At 42.2% G+C, this 15,818-nt stretch overlaps 1 protein-coding gene across 2 annotated transcripts; it reads left to right on the top strand.

Annotated features, from left to right (window-relative positions):
• Positions 1–8: 8 nt before the first annotated feature.
• hip1r (huntingtin interacting protein 1 related) lies at positions 9–12,941 on the top strand. 2 transcript variants are annotated; one of them, XM_030436002.1, is made up of 33 exons: positions 9–336; positions 650–713; positions 2,035–2,177; positions 2,282–2,338; positions 2,512–2,592; positions 2,670–2,746; positions 2,836–2,897; positions 2,996–3,136; positions 3,226–3,283; positions 3,370–3,445; positions 3,541–3,669; positions 3,757–3,882; positions 4,344–4,527; positions 4,622–4,710; positions 4,869–4,985; positions 5,115–5,216; positions 5,726–5,920; positions 6,383–6,493; positions 6,584–6,778; positions 6,859–7,006; positions 7,405–7,491; positions 7,927–8,034; positions 8,129–8,265; positions 8,350–8,460; positions 8,557–8,615; positions 8,709–8,739; positions 8,832–8,894; positions 9,390–9,490; positions 9,582–9,687; positions 10,171–10,294; positions 10,906–10,967; positions 11,053–11,760; positions 12,683–12,941. In XM_030436002.1, the coding sequence occupies exons 1-33, from the start codon at positions 256–258 to the stop codon at positions 12,716–12,718; spliced, it is 3,969 nt and encodes a 1,322-aa protein (XP_030291862.1). In that variant the 5' UTR covers positions 9–255; the 3' UTR covers positions 12,719–12,941. The 2 variants fall into 2 exon arrangements, with proteins under 2 accessions (XP_030291862.1, XP_030291863.1); XM_030436003.1 differs by having other exon boundaries at positions 3,760–3,882.
• The last annotated feature ends 2,877 nt before the right edge of the window (positions 12,942–15,818 follow it).

Here is a 15,818-nt window from a genome sequence, read left to right on the forward strand (position 1 = left end):
GCTGATCTGGCGACTGCGCGCGTCTTTACGCATTTGGAGAGCTTTTACGCACCGGCGAAGGTGCCTTGTTTCCTCCAGGAAGACTGTGATGCACTGATTTGAAGAGGTTAAACTGAAGGAGGAATCCTTCGGGGACATGCGCACGACTCGTCTGTCGCACCTGTTATTGTTTTAAAGAGGCAGGAGAGCGCAGGTGAGGAGCAGAAGCCTGGAGACGTCTGCGGATTTAACAGACTTTTAACTCACGGTGACAAGATGAGCAAAACGAAGAACAAAAGCGACAATAAGACGGAAAAAGCTTTGGCTGCGGAGAAAGAGCAGTTTGGTAAACAACAGGTGAGTAAATAAGATTTTATGAAGGCAGAATTAAACTGAAGTTATTTAAAAAACGGATTCTTTACGAGGTTTATTGTTAAATTCATCTGTGTGATGCCTTCAATGGTAATCTTATTTTAGACTACCAATTATATCGAATGTGAAGCTAAAACATACACGTACGTTAAATAACACAAGTCAACTTTTGTCTACTTGTCTTTTATCTACAAGTCTCATCTATTTCCGTACCCAGCTGCTTCATGTTGACTGTTTGTAGGAAGTTGATCCAGTTTGATTCCTGATGTTTGGTTTTGTTGTCTCGTTTTTCTTTCAGCTTCACAACATCAGCAAGACTCTCACCTCCACTGAAACACCTCCTAAAGAGAAATATGTGCGCAGTATCCTTTTTCACTCACAAATTACATGGAACAAAGTCCAGTTTACAGCCATGCTAGCAGCTTTGTAAGCAAAATGTGCTAATGTACCGTTTTAGATTAAAGTGTTGCTAGCATGCTAACCTTCGCTAATTAGCCAAACACAAAAGTGCAACTGAGGCAGATGGTAATGTCTATTTCTGTAAAAAGTGTCACTTTGTATTGAAAAGTGTTGAGGATGTTTGTTCTTTAATATTTGTGATTTTATCCAGTGTGATGAAGGGGATGAGGATGACGTCAGAACAGATAATAACGGCGGGGAGAAACAAAATGGTATCAGAAAAGGCTAGCATAGCTTCATTAACCTGCTATGACACAAGTATGATGTATACTGACTAAAAAATGAGTTATTACATGCTTTATTTTATGTTTGGACATATTTTTTTTCAGTTTTGGCCAAAAATTAGTAATATTTATACATATGAAGTGATGTAGGGATGATGTATTTATGTAGGCTAACAGACGTTAGCATCGCCCTGGTTCCCTCCACAACAAACCTATGGGATTTTGGATTTAGGATTATTCCTGAAAATAATCTCTGTCTCAAACACAAGTTTATGATAAGTACGCGTTTTGTTTAGCCAGATAATCTTCACAGATGAACATCAGATATGTGATTTTCGAAGCTCAAATGAAATCTCTAGAAGTAAAAAGCTAATGTTTAACTAATATTAATTGCTAAATGCCACCACTACTAAGCATCTTACTACACAATTACTATCCAGGTTTTCTATAAACTGATTGATGTACAATTTGTAAAGTCAGAGTTAGAATAGTTTGTAACTAAAGTGGGCCTGTAAAGACGGACTAGTGAGTAGATGAGTCACGTTTAATGTTCCCGACAACCTCTGTAGTCTCATTTAGACACCTGTTAGCAACTGCTAACCGTTTTTAAACACACGGAAGAGCTTTATAGTTGAACTGTGGGACATTTAATGATGTATTTTATGTTGTTAAACAAAACCACACGCCTTATTTCAGGTATTTAACTGAAAACTACTTAAAAGAACTCACTGACTTTGAGACGAGGGAACCGGAAGATGAAAATGTGAACTGATTTCTGGGTTTTAAAACTCATTTCATACACCTCACTCTAGTGGCTCTACAACAGCCAAATTAGTGTATTTTTGGATTAATTTTGTGGGCATCCAGGAGCAAAAAACCCTGATGCCAATAATAAGAAAAATACTAAATATTGGCACTATAATTGGTCGGTCCTTAGTTCATCACCACCACAGTTTGCTTTCTGCATTAGTGTTTTGGAGTTTCCTTGACAGCTGTAAAGATATCCTCATGGGGACACATAAGGAGGGTGGAGCCTCCACCTTCTGGTCCTACATCCTGAACCTGCCGCTGTCCAGCAACTCCATGATCAGCTGGAAGTTCTGCTACCTGCTGCACAAAGTGCTCCGCGACGGACACAGAAATGTAGGTTTGAATATAAGCACCAGCTCGATCTTCTCACGTACTTCTGTTGTACTTTTCTCTTTCACGTTGGTGATGTGTAATCTTTGTTTCTGTCTCACCTGCAGGCGGTCAGAGATTCTCACAGATACTGTCGCAACGTTAAAGATATGGGAATTCTCTGGGTGAGTATCAGAGTTAACGAGCGATTAGGAATTATTGTCACATCTAGGAATGCATCTAACATAACTTGCATGTACTCACACATACAAACACTGGACTATTCGTCATTTCTATTTTGTGTCCTGCACGTAAACAAAGAAAAAAATTACAACTTATACATTTGAATGTTTTTCAGGGAAACTTACATGATCGATACGGCCACATCGTCGCCTTGTCTGCCAAATTCCTCTACCTCAAAATGGAATTTCATGCAAAGGTAACTCATAAATAATGTGACAAATAATGTGACAAACTCAGAATGTTACAGCTAAAACAAACAACCGTCCTCCACAGCACAAGACGATCCCGGGCAACATGGAGGCCAGTGATGAGACGTTGGACAGGGAAGCAGGAAATGACATGACTAAAGTGTAAGTTTCTCCTCACGTCTGTGTTGTTGTTGTCTTGCAGCTGCTGCACATGTTTCTAATTAAATGTGTTTTTTCTTCTTGTGTTGCAGTTTAGATATGACACAGGAGCTGATGGATTACCTGGAAGCTGGACTGAAGATGTCTGAGACAGGTGAGTCCACAGGGAGGAGACTTTCTCTACATACTCTGGTTTGTTTTCTTTTTGGTGTCCAGACGTGAATTTGGCTATGATGTTTTCCTCTTATTAAGTTCTACGTCAGCTGGACGCCAACGGGGCCAAATCTACGACTCCAGCCGGACAGTGCAGACTGACTCCTCTCATCCCGCTCATCCTGGACTGCAGCTTCCTCTACCACTTCTCTGTCCTCTTGCTGTTCAAACTTCACAGCCGTGAGTGACAAAGAAACATGTTTTGTATTCAGTCAAACCTCGCTGTGTTAGCTAAAGTTTTCAATCTATCGTATCCTTCCGGTTTTCAGGCATTGCTCCGGATGTTCTCCTGGGACATCGAGAGCGCTTCCGTGATCTCTTCACAGGGTAGGTTATCAGTGTTGTCAGGTAAAAACACAGTTTTATCTTTATTTTATGGCTTCTGGAAGTGACAGCTGTGCCTTCTTCCACAGCCTCACGCAGTTCTTCGACAGAGCCAGAGAAGAAGAGTTCTTTAAAAGTATCATCCAGATTCCAGATCTCCCAGATGTAAGTTTCTGGATGTGTTTCCATGTGATCGTTTCTGATCAAATGTTTGGAATCAGTTGCCACAAAAGCTCACATTTTTATTTTTTACCCCACAGGCTCCTCCAAACTTCCTCCGCGCCGCCGCCTTAGGTGAATATAAAAAGCCGGTGGTGGTGATGCCAAACGCGGAGCCTCACGAGGAGGAAGAAGTGGAGCCGCAGCCAGAGCACAGGGAAGCACCACAGGTATGCTGACATGCAAGTTAAAAGTAAAATGATGTTTTTCACCTCTTCTTGTGGCATTGCGGATAATGTTTAGTTTTCTTTTCGTAGCAGTACTATCTGCTCAGCCAAATGGCAGCACCTGATCCTGCACTGGAGCAGAGGGTGACGGAGAACGACAGTCTGAAGAGAGAGCTGAAAGTGCTCAAACCTGAACTACAGCTCATCAAGACCGAGGTGAGTCGGGACGCTTCTTGACCGAGCGGTGTCGGGTTATAAAGCAGGACTAGATGCTAAATAGATACTGTGAAAGCATCAAAACCCTCACAGAGAAATACAAGCAGCCCGATTTCAGACACTGTGCCTTTAAACGAGTTGTCAGGACTTCCAATCAGAGCAGACTTAGCTTTTTTGGAAGGGGCCTTAAAGAGACTTTAGAGGTGGAATAGAGGTGCTGCAGTAAGATAGCACAAGAAAATAATGGACATTGACCATTCAAGCACATTAACGGTTTCCAGAAGACACCTTAAATAAGAGAATCAACCTGAAAATGAGAATGATTTAATGTTATAATGTCCCAGATATCACAGTGTAGCTTTGTGATCTCTAGGAAACTGTTTCCTGTTCCTTACTTCGCATTTCCACTGTTAAATGTTGCACAAAGAGGAAATATTCTCTGGTGTTCCTCCTCTCCTCAGGCTCAGAGGTGTGTCACTGAGTTAAAGTCTCAAGTGAATCGTCTGGAGGCCGAGGTCGACGAGCAGCGCACACACAAACAGATTGCCATGGTGGAAAACGAACACCTGCGGATGGAAGTGGAGGCGCTGCGGTGCGCTAACGTCGCCGGTGTCGGGGCTCAGATCGGATTCAAGGAAGCAGACAGTGAGTAAACAGATTCGTGTCCCGGTGAAACAGACACATAAATGTAACTGAATCTTACTGAGTGATTCGTCTTCATCTCATCGTCTCTCTGCAGCTCGAGCTCAGGCAGCAGAGCTTCGATTCAGTCAGCTCAAAGAGAGACACGCAGAGCTGATCACCAGCCACGCCGACTTAATGAAGAAGGTAAACTGCCCCACTGTTGTTGTTTCTTTAAGAAAGATAAAGTTTTTTGGAAATATGTGGAATTGATCTTCTCGTCTAACTGTGGCCAAGTTTTCTTAAAGTGAGCGTTAAGTTATTCTGTGGTTTTGTTATATGTTGTTGTCTGTGTGTTTGTGCAGAACGCTGAGACAGTGAAGTTGCTGTCAAGTACAAAACACGGCCAAGACGACTTGCTGCGAGCCAGACAGCAGCTGGAGAATGAGCTGGAAAATCTACGACGAGAGAAAAGTAACTGGGTGAGACTTCAACCTGTGACCCACAAATGCTGCAGACAGTAACGTTTATAACCCTCCTGGTATTAAAGAGAAACACAAGTGTTGATAGACAGAGAAGGTTCTGAATATTGACTCTCATCTCCTGATCAGATGAATCAGCAGCAGCACGAGGTCCAAAAACTGAACCAACAACTTCTGGAGCAACAAGCAGAGCTGGCTCTCCTTCGCAGCACTCTGGACAATAAAGAGAAGGTGAGTCTGAACGTTTATAACAAACAATAAAGAAACTGTGACTCAGAAATCACAGTTCTAATACAAATCACTTTCTTCAGCTTAGTCCAAAGAATCGTATTCTCTGACCACATAGTTTGGTCACATTTCTCCCAAAGAGAAGCAGTCGCATCAAAGATGTGTAAGTGAACACATCGCGGTTCGAAGGCGTCTCATTATTTACAACAGCAAGTGAATGTATCACCATTTTAAGGCAAATCAATATGTACAACAGCAAGTCATAAGGAGTTTCAGTAGGCACAACAGTCAGTGAACGCATCACCATTTAAAGCCGTTTCAGAACAGTGAATAGTAAATGAACGCATCATGTTTTAACGTCAAAGTGATTCTGGCTGCGTTCAGTCCAGAAGTATGTTCAGTAAAGTTAATATACTTACTTCCAGGACTGGTGGCTTGCAGCTTTATCCAATCAGTCCTCTTTATTCAGACACCTTGTCATCACTCACCTGTTTCTGTTCCTGTGTCTTCAGGAGGGATCTCAGGTGAGCGGCAGCCTGGCAGCTCTGCAGGCGGAGCGCGATGTGCTGCTGCGCTCGGCCAGAGAGAGAGACGCCGAGCTGTCCTCGCTGAGACAACAGGCCCAACAGCAGCAGGGCTCTCTGGACCTGGAGAGAGACCGACTGAACCGAGAGCTGGAGGCCCTGAGAGCTCAGCTGCAGCAGCAGGTACACGAGTGTCTTCAAAATGTTCTGGTCAAGATGTGTGCTTCCTGTCTCCTCAGAACCTTACAGACCTCTCAGATGGTCCGCTGACTGTCCCCAGAGTCCAAACTAAACAGAGAAGCAGAATTGTTGTAACAGCTTTCTTTCTTTCTTGCTACAAGTAAAATGTTAGTGAAGAGGAAATCTTCCGTCATCACAACGTCTTATAAGTTCCCAGGATATGTGACCGAGCAGGTGTTGGAGATCTCATACTCCAAAATAATTTTAACTGCAGCATTTACATTTTCCTGATATAACTTTTTCTTCAAAATCATTAATTCATCCAGGAGCATCACTGCAGGACTTAAACTTGTAGTGGAGTATTTTCACAGTGTGGTATTTGTGCTTTTATTCAAGTAAAGCATTTGAATTCTTCTTCCACAGCTGTTCGAAAGATTCTTTATAGATAAACTTGTCTTTCCATAGCTCGCCATCAACGCAGAGCAGAAGTTGGAGATCGACCGGCTGAGACGAGAGCTGGATTCGACACGAGCAGAGCTGTCACGAGCAAACAGCGCGCTGCAGAGCAAAGAAATGGTGGGAACGTTTCTCCTGACATCATCTACAAGTCATCTTGATTAAAGAATATAAATAGATAAATAACTGTTTATGTGTTTTGGTCCTCAGAGTGGTACCCAGCTGAACAGCACGCTGGCTGGGCTGCAGGCGGAGAGGGAGGTGCTGCTGCGCTCCGTCAGGGACCAGGAGGCCGAGCTGAACTCCCTCAGACAGCAGGCGCAGCTCCACCACAGCTCCCTGGAGCAGGAGAGGCAGAGGAGCAACATGGAGCTGGGAAACCTGCACGCTCAGTTACAGCAACAGGTCTGCACTGTTTGAGCGACTGCACAGTTGTTATTAATGTCTGCATGGTTAGTTACCGATGTGTGTGTGTGTTGAATCAGGCCTGTCGTGAAGGCGAGCTGACCCAGAAGCTGCAGGAGGAGCAGTTCTGTCTGCTGCAGTGTGCCGTGGTGGAGGCTGAGGGCATCATACTGGACGCTGTGGCCAAACTGGACGACCCCATACACGTCTGCTGCATCAGCTCACCTGGTAATAATCCATCGGTTACATCTTTCAATTATCATTTAGTCCATAAAGTTCCAGAAAGACGGACGGCCTCCAACACTAAGAAAAAAAAACTGAGGTTTTGTCTCCTACGGATCGCATCATGCACCCACATCAGATGTCCAGATGTCAAATAAAAACAGATAGTAAAGCACAAAGGGGCAGTTTGTCGTAGTCTGTCGTAGAGCTGCAGCTGTCAAGATGTTCTTATCATAGAGTCCAACACTTCATCTCAGAGCTCCTGAGTGCACAGCCAGCGCTTTTTATCCCCAAAAAAACACTTTGTGGACACGTTCTCTAAAACATGAGTAAAACAGAACGGGATGAAAGTAAAATTGTACTGAAGATCAATTAATTAATTGACTTTTGTCTGTTTTTTTCAGATTACTTGGTGAATCGAGCTGAAATCACTCTGAGTTCTATCGACAAGATGCAGCAGAGTCACATGGTGTACCTGGGAAACAGGAACGGTGAGTGAGTCGTTATCTGTGCTCAGGTCCGGAGATGTTATTGTGTTATTTTAGATGCTGACAGTGTTGTTGGGGGGGCTACAGTAATGGATTACTTTGAGCAGTAATGGAGTAATATAATGTGTTTCTAATAGGACTTGTTGTAACAATAATGAGCCCATTTCAGGTCATTCAGAGCAGATCATAACGATATAAATGTTTGGCAGTTTGGACATTTCATACATCAGTTAGATTCTCCTCAATTCAGTCGTTCAGTTGATGTAACTGAAAAACCAACAGACATATAATAACTTCCGTTTTGCTGCACGGTAAGCAAAAGCGTTGTGCCTTTTGAAGTCGTCATGAAGTCTAAAATGTATATTAATTTAACTTGTAAGGAGTCCACTGAGCAAAAGAATCAAAAAGGATATTTAATTCTCCTCTGTTCTTTGTTAGATGCCAGCGGTTTGCTGAGAGCCGTCACACAGTTCTCTCACCTCGCTGCCGACACCATCGTCAACGGAGCAGCGACGTCTCACTCTGCTCCCACCGACCAGGCCGACCGTAAGAGACACATAAACACTGTTAACTGTGTGGGAGATTCAAACTAAACTCGTGATGTAGTGAACACTCCCTCCTGTTTGCTCGTCTCATGCAGGTTTGACCGACAGCTGTCGGGACTGTGCCAACAACTGCCTCCAGTTCCTGAAGGATCTGAAGATTCAGGCCAGTTTACAAAGAGCTGATCCGTCCGCGGTGCGTTACACCGTCCAACGCATCCTCGCTCTGGGACAGGTTCGACACGTTTCTTTGACCGGTAACAAAAGCTTTTGCCCAGTTTTCCGTGACGTGTGCTGTAACTGTGTGATTCATGTTTAGGATCTGCGTCCGAAAGGGCGAGATGTGCTGACTGAGGAGCTGGGATACGTGGTGGATAAAGAGATGCTCGCCACGTCAACTGCCATTGAAGAGGCTGTGCTGCGGATGGATGTGAGGACACACACACATCAGGACAGATAAATATATAAATATGGACACCTTCACCAGGTGATGTTGAATATTCCTAATTCTGTGTTTGTTTCTCAGGAGATTCTGAGTCAGGCAAAGAGAGACACGAGTGGCTTGAAGCTGGAGGTCAACCAGAGGTGAGAAGAACACCGCAGCATCCTAAAATTAATGATTTTTAATCTCCTTATTTAGTTTCTTATCTGCATGATCTTCATTCTGTTTCACGACAGTATCCTGGGATCCTGTTCAGACCTGATGAAGGTAAGAAGTCAGTGTACTTTCACACACGTTTCTGTCATCTTGTGATTCATTTTCACTCAGTTTTTCTTCTTCTCTGCTCTCTTTTTCTGCAGGCTGTTCACATGCTGGTGACGGCTTCCACTGACCTGCAAAAAGACATCGTGGAAGGAGGCAGGGTGAGTTTATGTGACAACTGTCAGCTGAAGTTGAAGTTACAAGACTGAAAACTATGATTTAAAACTTAATTATACGTCACACAAAAAGAAATAGTTTCACTCGATCCGTATTAAAGTGCTTGCTGCGTTGTGCTGCTTGAACCTACTTTTAAAGTGCTTGTTGACTAATACGAGTCTGCTGCTACAACTACTTGTGTGCCGGAGCTCAAGTAATGTACAGACTTTAATAACACGTCAATTTAAGCCAATGGAAGAGAAGGGTGTAATCTTCACTGTGGACGGGGGGACATAGACTCCTCAAACAGCTAAATCCAAATGAGAAAATCTTTTAAAATGCTGATTTACCTTCAGTTTTTACCGTGTGCTCACAGCAATTAAGTTTTACAAGCATTAACTTGTGATTTGAAGATCTTTTTTGTCACTACTGCTAGCTACAGTAGCTAGGAAGCTAACTGTCTCATAATGTTAAGTATTAAGTGTTTGTTCTTCCTGTAGGGGGCAGCGACTGTTACAGAATTTTATGCCAAAAACTCTCGTTGGACCGAAGGACTCATCTCTGCCTCCAAAGCTGTGGGCTGGGGCGCCACACAGCTGCTGTAAGTATCATTACAAACACATACTGTGCATCATTAATTCATCCTGAATATCAAACCATAAAATGATCTTGTTCTCTTCTGTTGCTGTCAGAGACTCAGCCGACCGGGTTGTTGGTGAGAACGGAACATACGAGGAGCTCATAGCTTGTTCACACGAGATTGCTGCGAGCACTGCACAGCTGGTTGCTGCCTCGAAGGTACAAACATCTGAATATTCTCCTGTTGTGAAGTCATGCAATCAAGTGGTGCTTTTATATGAGGATTGTTTGTTTCTTTGTTCAACCAACATGGAAAAAATGACTCTACGGCCACAAGTATAAGGGGGAAATATTCAACTTTTTGCTCCTATAAACTGCATTTATTTGATCGCTGAGTTACTTTTCAGATTTGCTTAAAAACATGATAATTTATTGTGACCTCTTGCAAAAAGAAATGGCGTGTATAGTTGAAGCCAACTTCTATGAGTTGTTTGCAGTTCCATAAAAGAGACACTTCCCCTTGAATTTTCTCAAGCCTTAATTCACTGTAAGCCACTAAGTTACAAAAATCAATGAATTTAAGGCAGTTATTTTGCCTGTAACAAGTAAAGCGAAACCTGACTCACTGAAATTGTGTGCATTGACCCTTTTAAGAATATAAAACATTCCTACAAGTGCTTCTTTGTTTTACAACTATTTCAGGTGAAGGCCGACCGCAACAACAAGAAGCTGCACACGCTGCAGCACGCCTCCCGACATGTTAACGACATGGCTGCTGTGGTCGTCACCTCCACCAAACACGGGCAGCGGCAGATCTCCGACCAAGGTGAGTGAAGCGGCTGACGAGTACGACTGCAGATATCAGATATGCAGATATCAAGTATTTCTGGCACTAAGAGGCAGCAGAAACAAGCTATGAACACAACACTGATGTTTTATCGCATGAATTTGTTGTGAATATGTCAGCAAACATTACCCAAAATGCATTTCATTTTAAATCACTCAACTATATTTGTTGTTGTGCTAGTAGAGGCTAATGTAGCACCGAGCCGCTGGCCTCAGGGAGAAATTAGAAGTGGACTAGAGATGTCTGGAAATCTTTTTTTCTCCACATCAACAGATTTATTTCATTTTCAAACTTTGTCTTCAGCCAACGCTTAATCTAGTGACATCACGTGAGGCAACTGATCAGACTTTGTGTGGGTTTTATCAAATTTAGTCGGAATTGGAAACCCAAGAAAAAGATTGTGATGTTTGGAGCTGATAGTGGTTCAATGTGGATAATATCATCCTCTGTGGAACATCAATGTCTGGAAGAAGTTTGTTGGTAATCCATTCAGTAGTTTGGCATATATTTCACCGCGGATCAAAGTAGTCGACTGATCCACAGTAAAAATATTGATGACAGCAGTTTTGAAGTCTGATGTGTGTTTCCAGGTGTGATGGACTTTTCTGGCTTGTCTCGGATCAAGCTGAAAACAGAGGAAATGGAGGCTCAGGTAAGGCTTTTAAATCCCGACGTCGATCCTCTTGTTTCTTGTGTCTTCTGTCGATAACAAGTAGTTGTCGATGCTCTTCTCTCAGGTGAGGGTCCTGCAGCTGGAGAGCCAGCTGGAGCAGGAGCGAGTCCGCCTGGGAGAGCTGAGGAAGAGGCACTACGAAATTGGAATCTCTGGGAATGACGACGAGGACGACGGAACCGAGAGCTTCCCGCCGCCGCCTCCGCCCACTCTGCTCGAGTCCACGCCAGTACCTCAGTCCGTCTCACAGACACAGCCGTACCTGAACACACAGAGCTTTGCAGCAACCAATCCCTTCTCACCAGCTCAGACACAATCCGTCTCACTGCCTCAGTCTTACACACCAACACACACATACTCACAGGCCCAAACCTACACCCCTCCTCAGACCTACACCCCTCCTCAAACCTACACCCCTCCTCAGACCTACACCCCTCCTCAAACCTACACCCCTTCTCAAACCTACACCCCTCCTCAGACCTACACCCCTCCTCAAACCTACACCCCTTCTCAAACCTACACCCCTCCTCAGACCTACACACCCTCCCAGCCTTACGTCCCAACTCAGCCGTACACAGCAAACCCGACCCAGAGTTACTTAACACCTCAGTCTTACTCGCTGTCACAGCCCTCGTCACACTCACCCAGCCTCTCCCGGCCTCACTCACCGTCTCTGACGCAGTCGAACCCACAGAACAACACAGAAGCGACCAAACCAGCCACCAGGAGGTCCAACATCTTCACCAAATCTGGAAACTTGCTGAAGAACGCGGTATGTTTTGTAGCTGGATATTTATCATATTTAAGGTAGAAAAAGTTTTGCATTCATTCCATTATATCTCCTCAACAGACAGCCACGACGGGTTGCAGTGTAATCCTTTAGGGCAACTTCGACTGTCAAAATTCATCCACAATAAGTAGTTGTGTTTACCTCTGACGGACTCAGATTGATTTTGTGTGTCTGACAACATCACATAGCATTCCTGCAGAGAGAGAGAGACCTTATTGTGAAAGAGGAAAATCATTTTGTTTCACCAGATTACGACTGATATATCACTGTCGCTAAATAAACCAAACTATATTTACAGAAACAGCAATTTTACATCATAAAACACACTTTATTCAAACTTGAAGGAAATGAAAATAAAACTCACCAAAGCCTACTATATTCTTCTTTCCACTGTTCCAACAATCACCAACGCTGGTTTGGTTGACGTAAACCCTGAACTCACTGTGTTTGATGTAAAATAACTGCTGCTTCCTCCTGCTCCTCTCCAAACATTTTCACCTCTAACTCAGTAAATTAAAGGTTTACTTCGACCAAACTAGAGCTGGTGATTGTTCGAACACTGGAAGGTTTTCGTGAGTTTCATCATATCTCTGTCAAGTCTGAATTCAGTGTGATAAAATTGCTGTTTCTGTGAATGGAGTCTGACAGAGTTGGTGAGAGGATTTTCCCCTTTAATAAAATGGTCTGTATCGTTTTCTGGACACAACATAATCTGACACTTGAACACTTTCAGCGGATGTAGTTTGACAGTTGCAGCCAGCTGAGGTGATCGTCTGGGCAGCTTTCAAAACTTTTTGTACCTCTTAATTATTTACAAACCAAAAATATAGTGCAGTTTTAACAAGAGGATAATTTGAGTAGATTGTGTGAATTTATGTTGTTTTGTTTTTTCCCCCCATTACAGTTCAAACGAGGTGAAACTGGAACAGGTGAATCTTGAAGCCTGACTGAAGAAGAGTCTGAAATTCTGATTTCACTGGAGATATAAATGTCCTTTAACGTATTAAAACACTGATTTTAATGTTTATCTCTGGCTCTGCAGATAAAATCGCAATCAAATACTTTTCAAATTATTTTTGTAATCATATTGAAAGCTTTATTATGTTACCCTTCACTGTATACTGAGTTGATTTATTAAAAATAATAAAATCATCCGAGGCAGATAGCTGAATGTGATTCTTCTGACTTCCTACTTCCAATTAAGTCTTAAGTCTCTCATTAGCTTCAAATATGAATCTATTGCATCTTTTTGGCACAAAATGGCTGCCATGTGATTGAGCTCTATTGTGTTTCCACAACCAATGATCTGAAACCACAACCACAAAGATAGCTACCACACCTTTAACTTTAACAAAATAAGTATGCCTATGACTTACCGGTATACTCTAAATCAATCATTCGCAAAACAGGAATAGATAATGAAGGAAATGGAAGCCCTCGGCTCCACTACAGAAACAAATGTATATATTAAATATAGTTAAAGCTTTGACAATGCCACTGAGAGGAGACATTGGACTCCATCAAAAGACTCAACACATTATTTAAAAATCAGGGCTGAGCAGGATTAAAACCACAAGAGTATGATAAAAAAAAGGGTTTATAATGTAAATAGGCAGTAAAGACAGAAGCACTCACCCTCAACAACTGCTTCAAAACGAACACAGCACAATCGGATCCTTATTAGTGGCCTGCTGGGCAGTGAGGCCGAGGGCCCTTCAACAGCTTTGTAATGATCTCTGCATGGTGTTATCAAACAAGATGCTGTTGCACACAGTTGCAAGGAAAATTAATTCCTGCAATTGTTTTTATTATGTTTCATCACAGAGGTTCAACATTATCTTTAAGCAAAGGCATCGCATTACCATGTTTACTGAACTCGCGAGTGATCTCATCATGGACAGATGAGGGCAGAGACCTGAACCACTTTGTTGGCGTCAGGCTAGCTTCTACCGTGGCCCTGAGCATGTCCCTAGCCAGGCACGAGGCCCAAACTAAACATGCACACTTTGTGCACGCTTCTACCAACCATAGGTGAGTAACAACAGGGGCCTGTAAGTTGGCGGGATCGCACAAGGACTCATAGGATACGCTATTACCAATACCAGCGGATGATTAAAGGCCTGACTACTTCCATTCATGGAAACCACAGCTTACAGCTCTGATGGACAGCACTCGGGCATTTGCCATTGAAGATAGCTGAAGTCTGGTCAAGTCAACCTATAACTAACAATGATAACACCAGGTTTGCCTGGCAGACCACTAACAACTGGATTGCTGCTCCTGAACTTTTGTACCTAGAACTCCACAGTGGGGAACTGGTTGTTGTAGCTTACTGCGCTCAACATTGTTTAGCTAACATTTTTTTCCTGAAAAGCTCCATACCACAAACCATAATGTTTCTGCAGCAAGACAACAATAAAAATTGTGTTTATGTTGTTTGTTTGTACCTTATTCCCCAGCTTTATCTAAAAAATGTAGAATATTAAATTTCATCGCTGACAGGTAGTTTTCTCAGAATGAAGTTTTTCTCAGAGTCAGTTCTCATTTTAAACCAACGTTTTTACTATATTCTGATTTATGCAGGGATAAAAAGGGAAATCCAAAATTGTCAACAAATGCAATGAGCATTTGAACCAGACTTTCAGATTAAAGTTCTGTAAATGTATGAAAATGTGTGTCTCGTTTGCAGATATATTATAAAACTTATCAAAATAACTGTCTTAATGTAAGTGATCAACCAGGGAAGTACTTACTTTAAATACTCTGAGCTGAGAAACATTACTCAAATCAAATATCTGAACATTTCTTATCTGATGAGTGCTTTGAATGGTCAGTCCTTCATGTGGTCACATTTTCTCACAGCGACCTCATCTGTCTGTTATTCCTGTCATGCGCAAAACAAACTGCAATCTCACCACCATGAAGAGGCCAGAGTGCAGCTGCGTCAAGTCACAGGACGTAAGACGGAGAGACACCGGAATTGCATAGCAATGCTTTCAAAATAAAAGCACAGTACAAGCAGCGGTCTCTCAAACACTGGAAACCTGGGGGACAATAATCTGTAGAGTCTTTGCCCTCCATGATTTAAAGCCAATACTCAGCTATGAAATGTAAATATGTACATTTACTTAACTACTTAAGTATTTAACTACAAGTTTGAAGTACTTCTAGTTTACTCTGCCAAAGTTTTTCCATTTCCATTCTACTTCTATTCCATTTGGTTTTATAAAATAGTTAAAACCAGCTCCATTCGACTCAACTACAAAAATAAAATGTTAACTACAAATTGATGCATCTGTGGTAATAAGCAATTAATTTGATTTATTGTATTAACATTCATTTATCATTATTTTGAGTGCCTTTACTTTTTATTTTGCTTATAAAACTTACAGACTTGTATTCAAATCATGTACTTTTTAAATGGAGAATGTTTACAGTCCAGAATAAGTGAAATAATTTGGTAAATAATCTGAATCCTTCTTCCATCCCTGATAATCAAACATCACAGTTTATTATCTGATTATATTTTTGACTAATAATCTGAATCTGCAAAGAAAGTCGCAGGAGTAGAGGAAGTATTGAGAGTTTACGCAGTTTAAAAAGTAGTTGTGCATTTAAAGTCATACTAAAGTACAGGAAGCCTATCAGTACCAAGATGTAAGTATTCATTGTGCTTAATGGCCTTTTTTCATACTAATATATGACTCATCATATTAAGCAATGCTTTAATGTTTAGGCATCCAAGCAACAGGTGATGTTCCCTAAAGGCTCCCTAGAAGTTATTTTTATGTAATCTTTAAAGAACGTCACAGGAAGTTCTTTCAAGGTTAATTTTACAGAAACCTGTAGAGAACCCTCAGGGAACGTTCCCTAAAGGTTCTCTGAGGCTATTTTGTGTACTGAGAACCTTTTTGGACTCTTCCCTGAGGGCTGTGGGGGGTCCAGTGAACGTTCACTGGTTGCTGTGTAATAACTAAAGCTGTCTGGAGTAAACAGTACAATATTTACCTATGAAGTGTAGAGGAGTAGATTAAATCATT

The sequence above is a fragment of the Sparus aurata genome, chromosome 12 (genome assembly GCF_900880675.1).
Source record: "Sparus aurata chromosome 12, fSpaAur1.1, whole genome shotgun sequence".
NCBI classification, from domain to species: domain Eukaryota; kingdom Metazoa; phylum Chordata; class Actinopteri; order Spariformes; family Sparidae; genus Sparus; species Sparus aurata.

What these genes read in the sequence shown, in the direction of transcription:
- hip1r (XM_030436002.1), top strand. Translation starts at nt 256, where the DNA reads ATGAGCAAAACGAAGAACAAAAGCGACAATAAGACGGAAAAAGCTTTG. An exon ending in AAATGGAATTTCATGCAAAG is followed by an intron (nt 2,593 to 2,669) that starts GTAACTCATAAA and finishes CGTCCTCCACAG; the next exon opens with CACAAGACGATCCCGGGCAA. An exon ending in CGCTGCAGAGCAAAGAAATG is followed by an intron (nt 6,494 to 6,583) that starts GTGGGAACGTTT and finishes TTTGGTCCTCAG; the next exon opens with AGTGGTACCCAGCTGAACAG.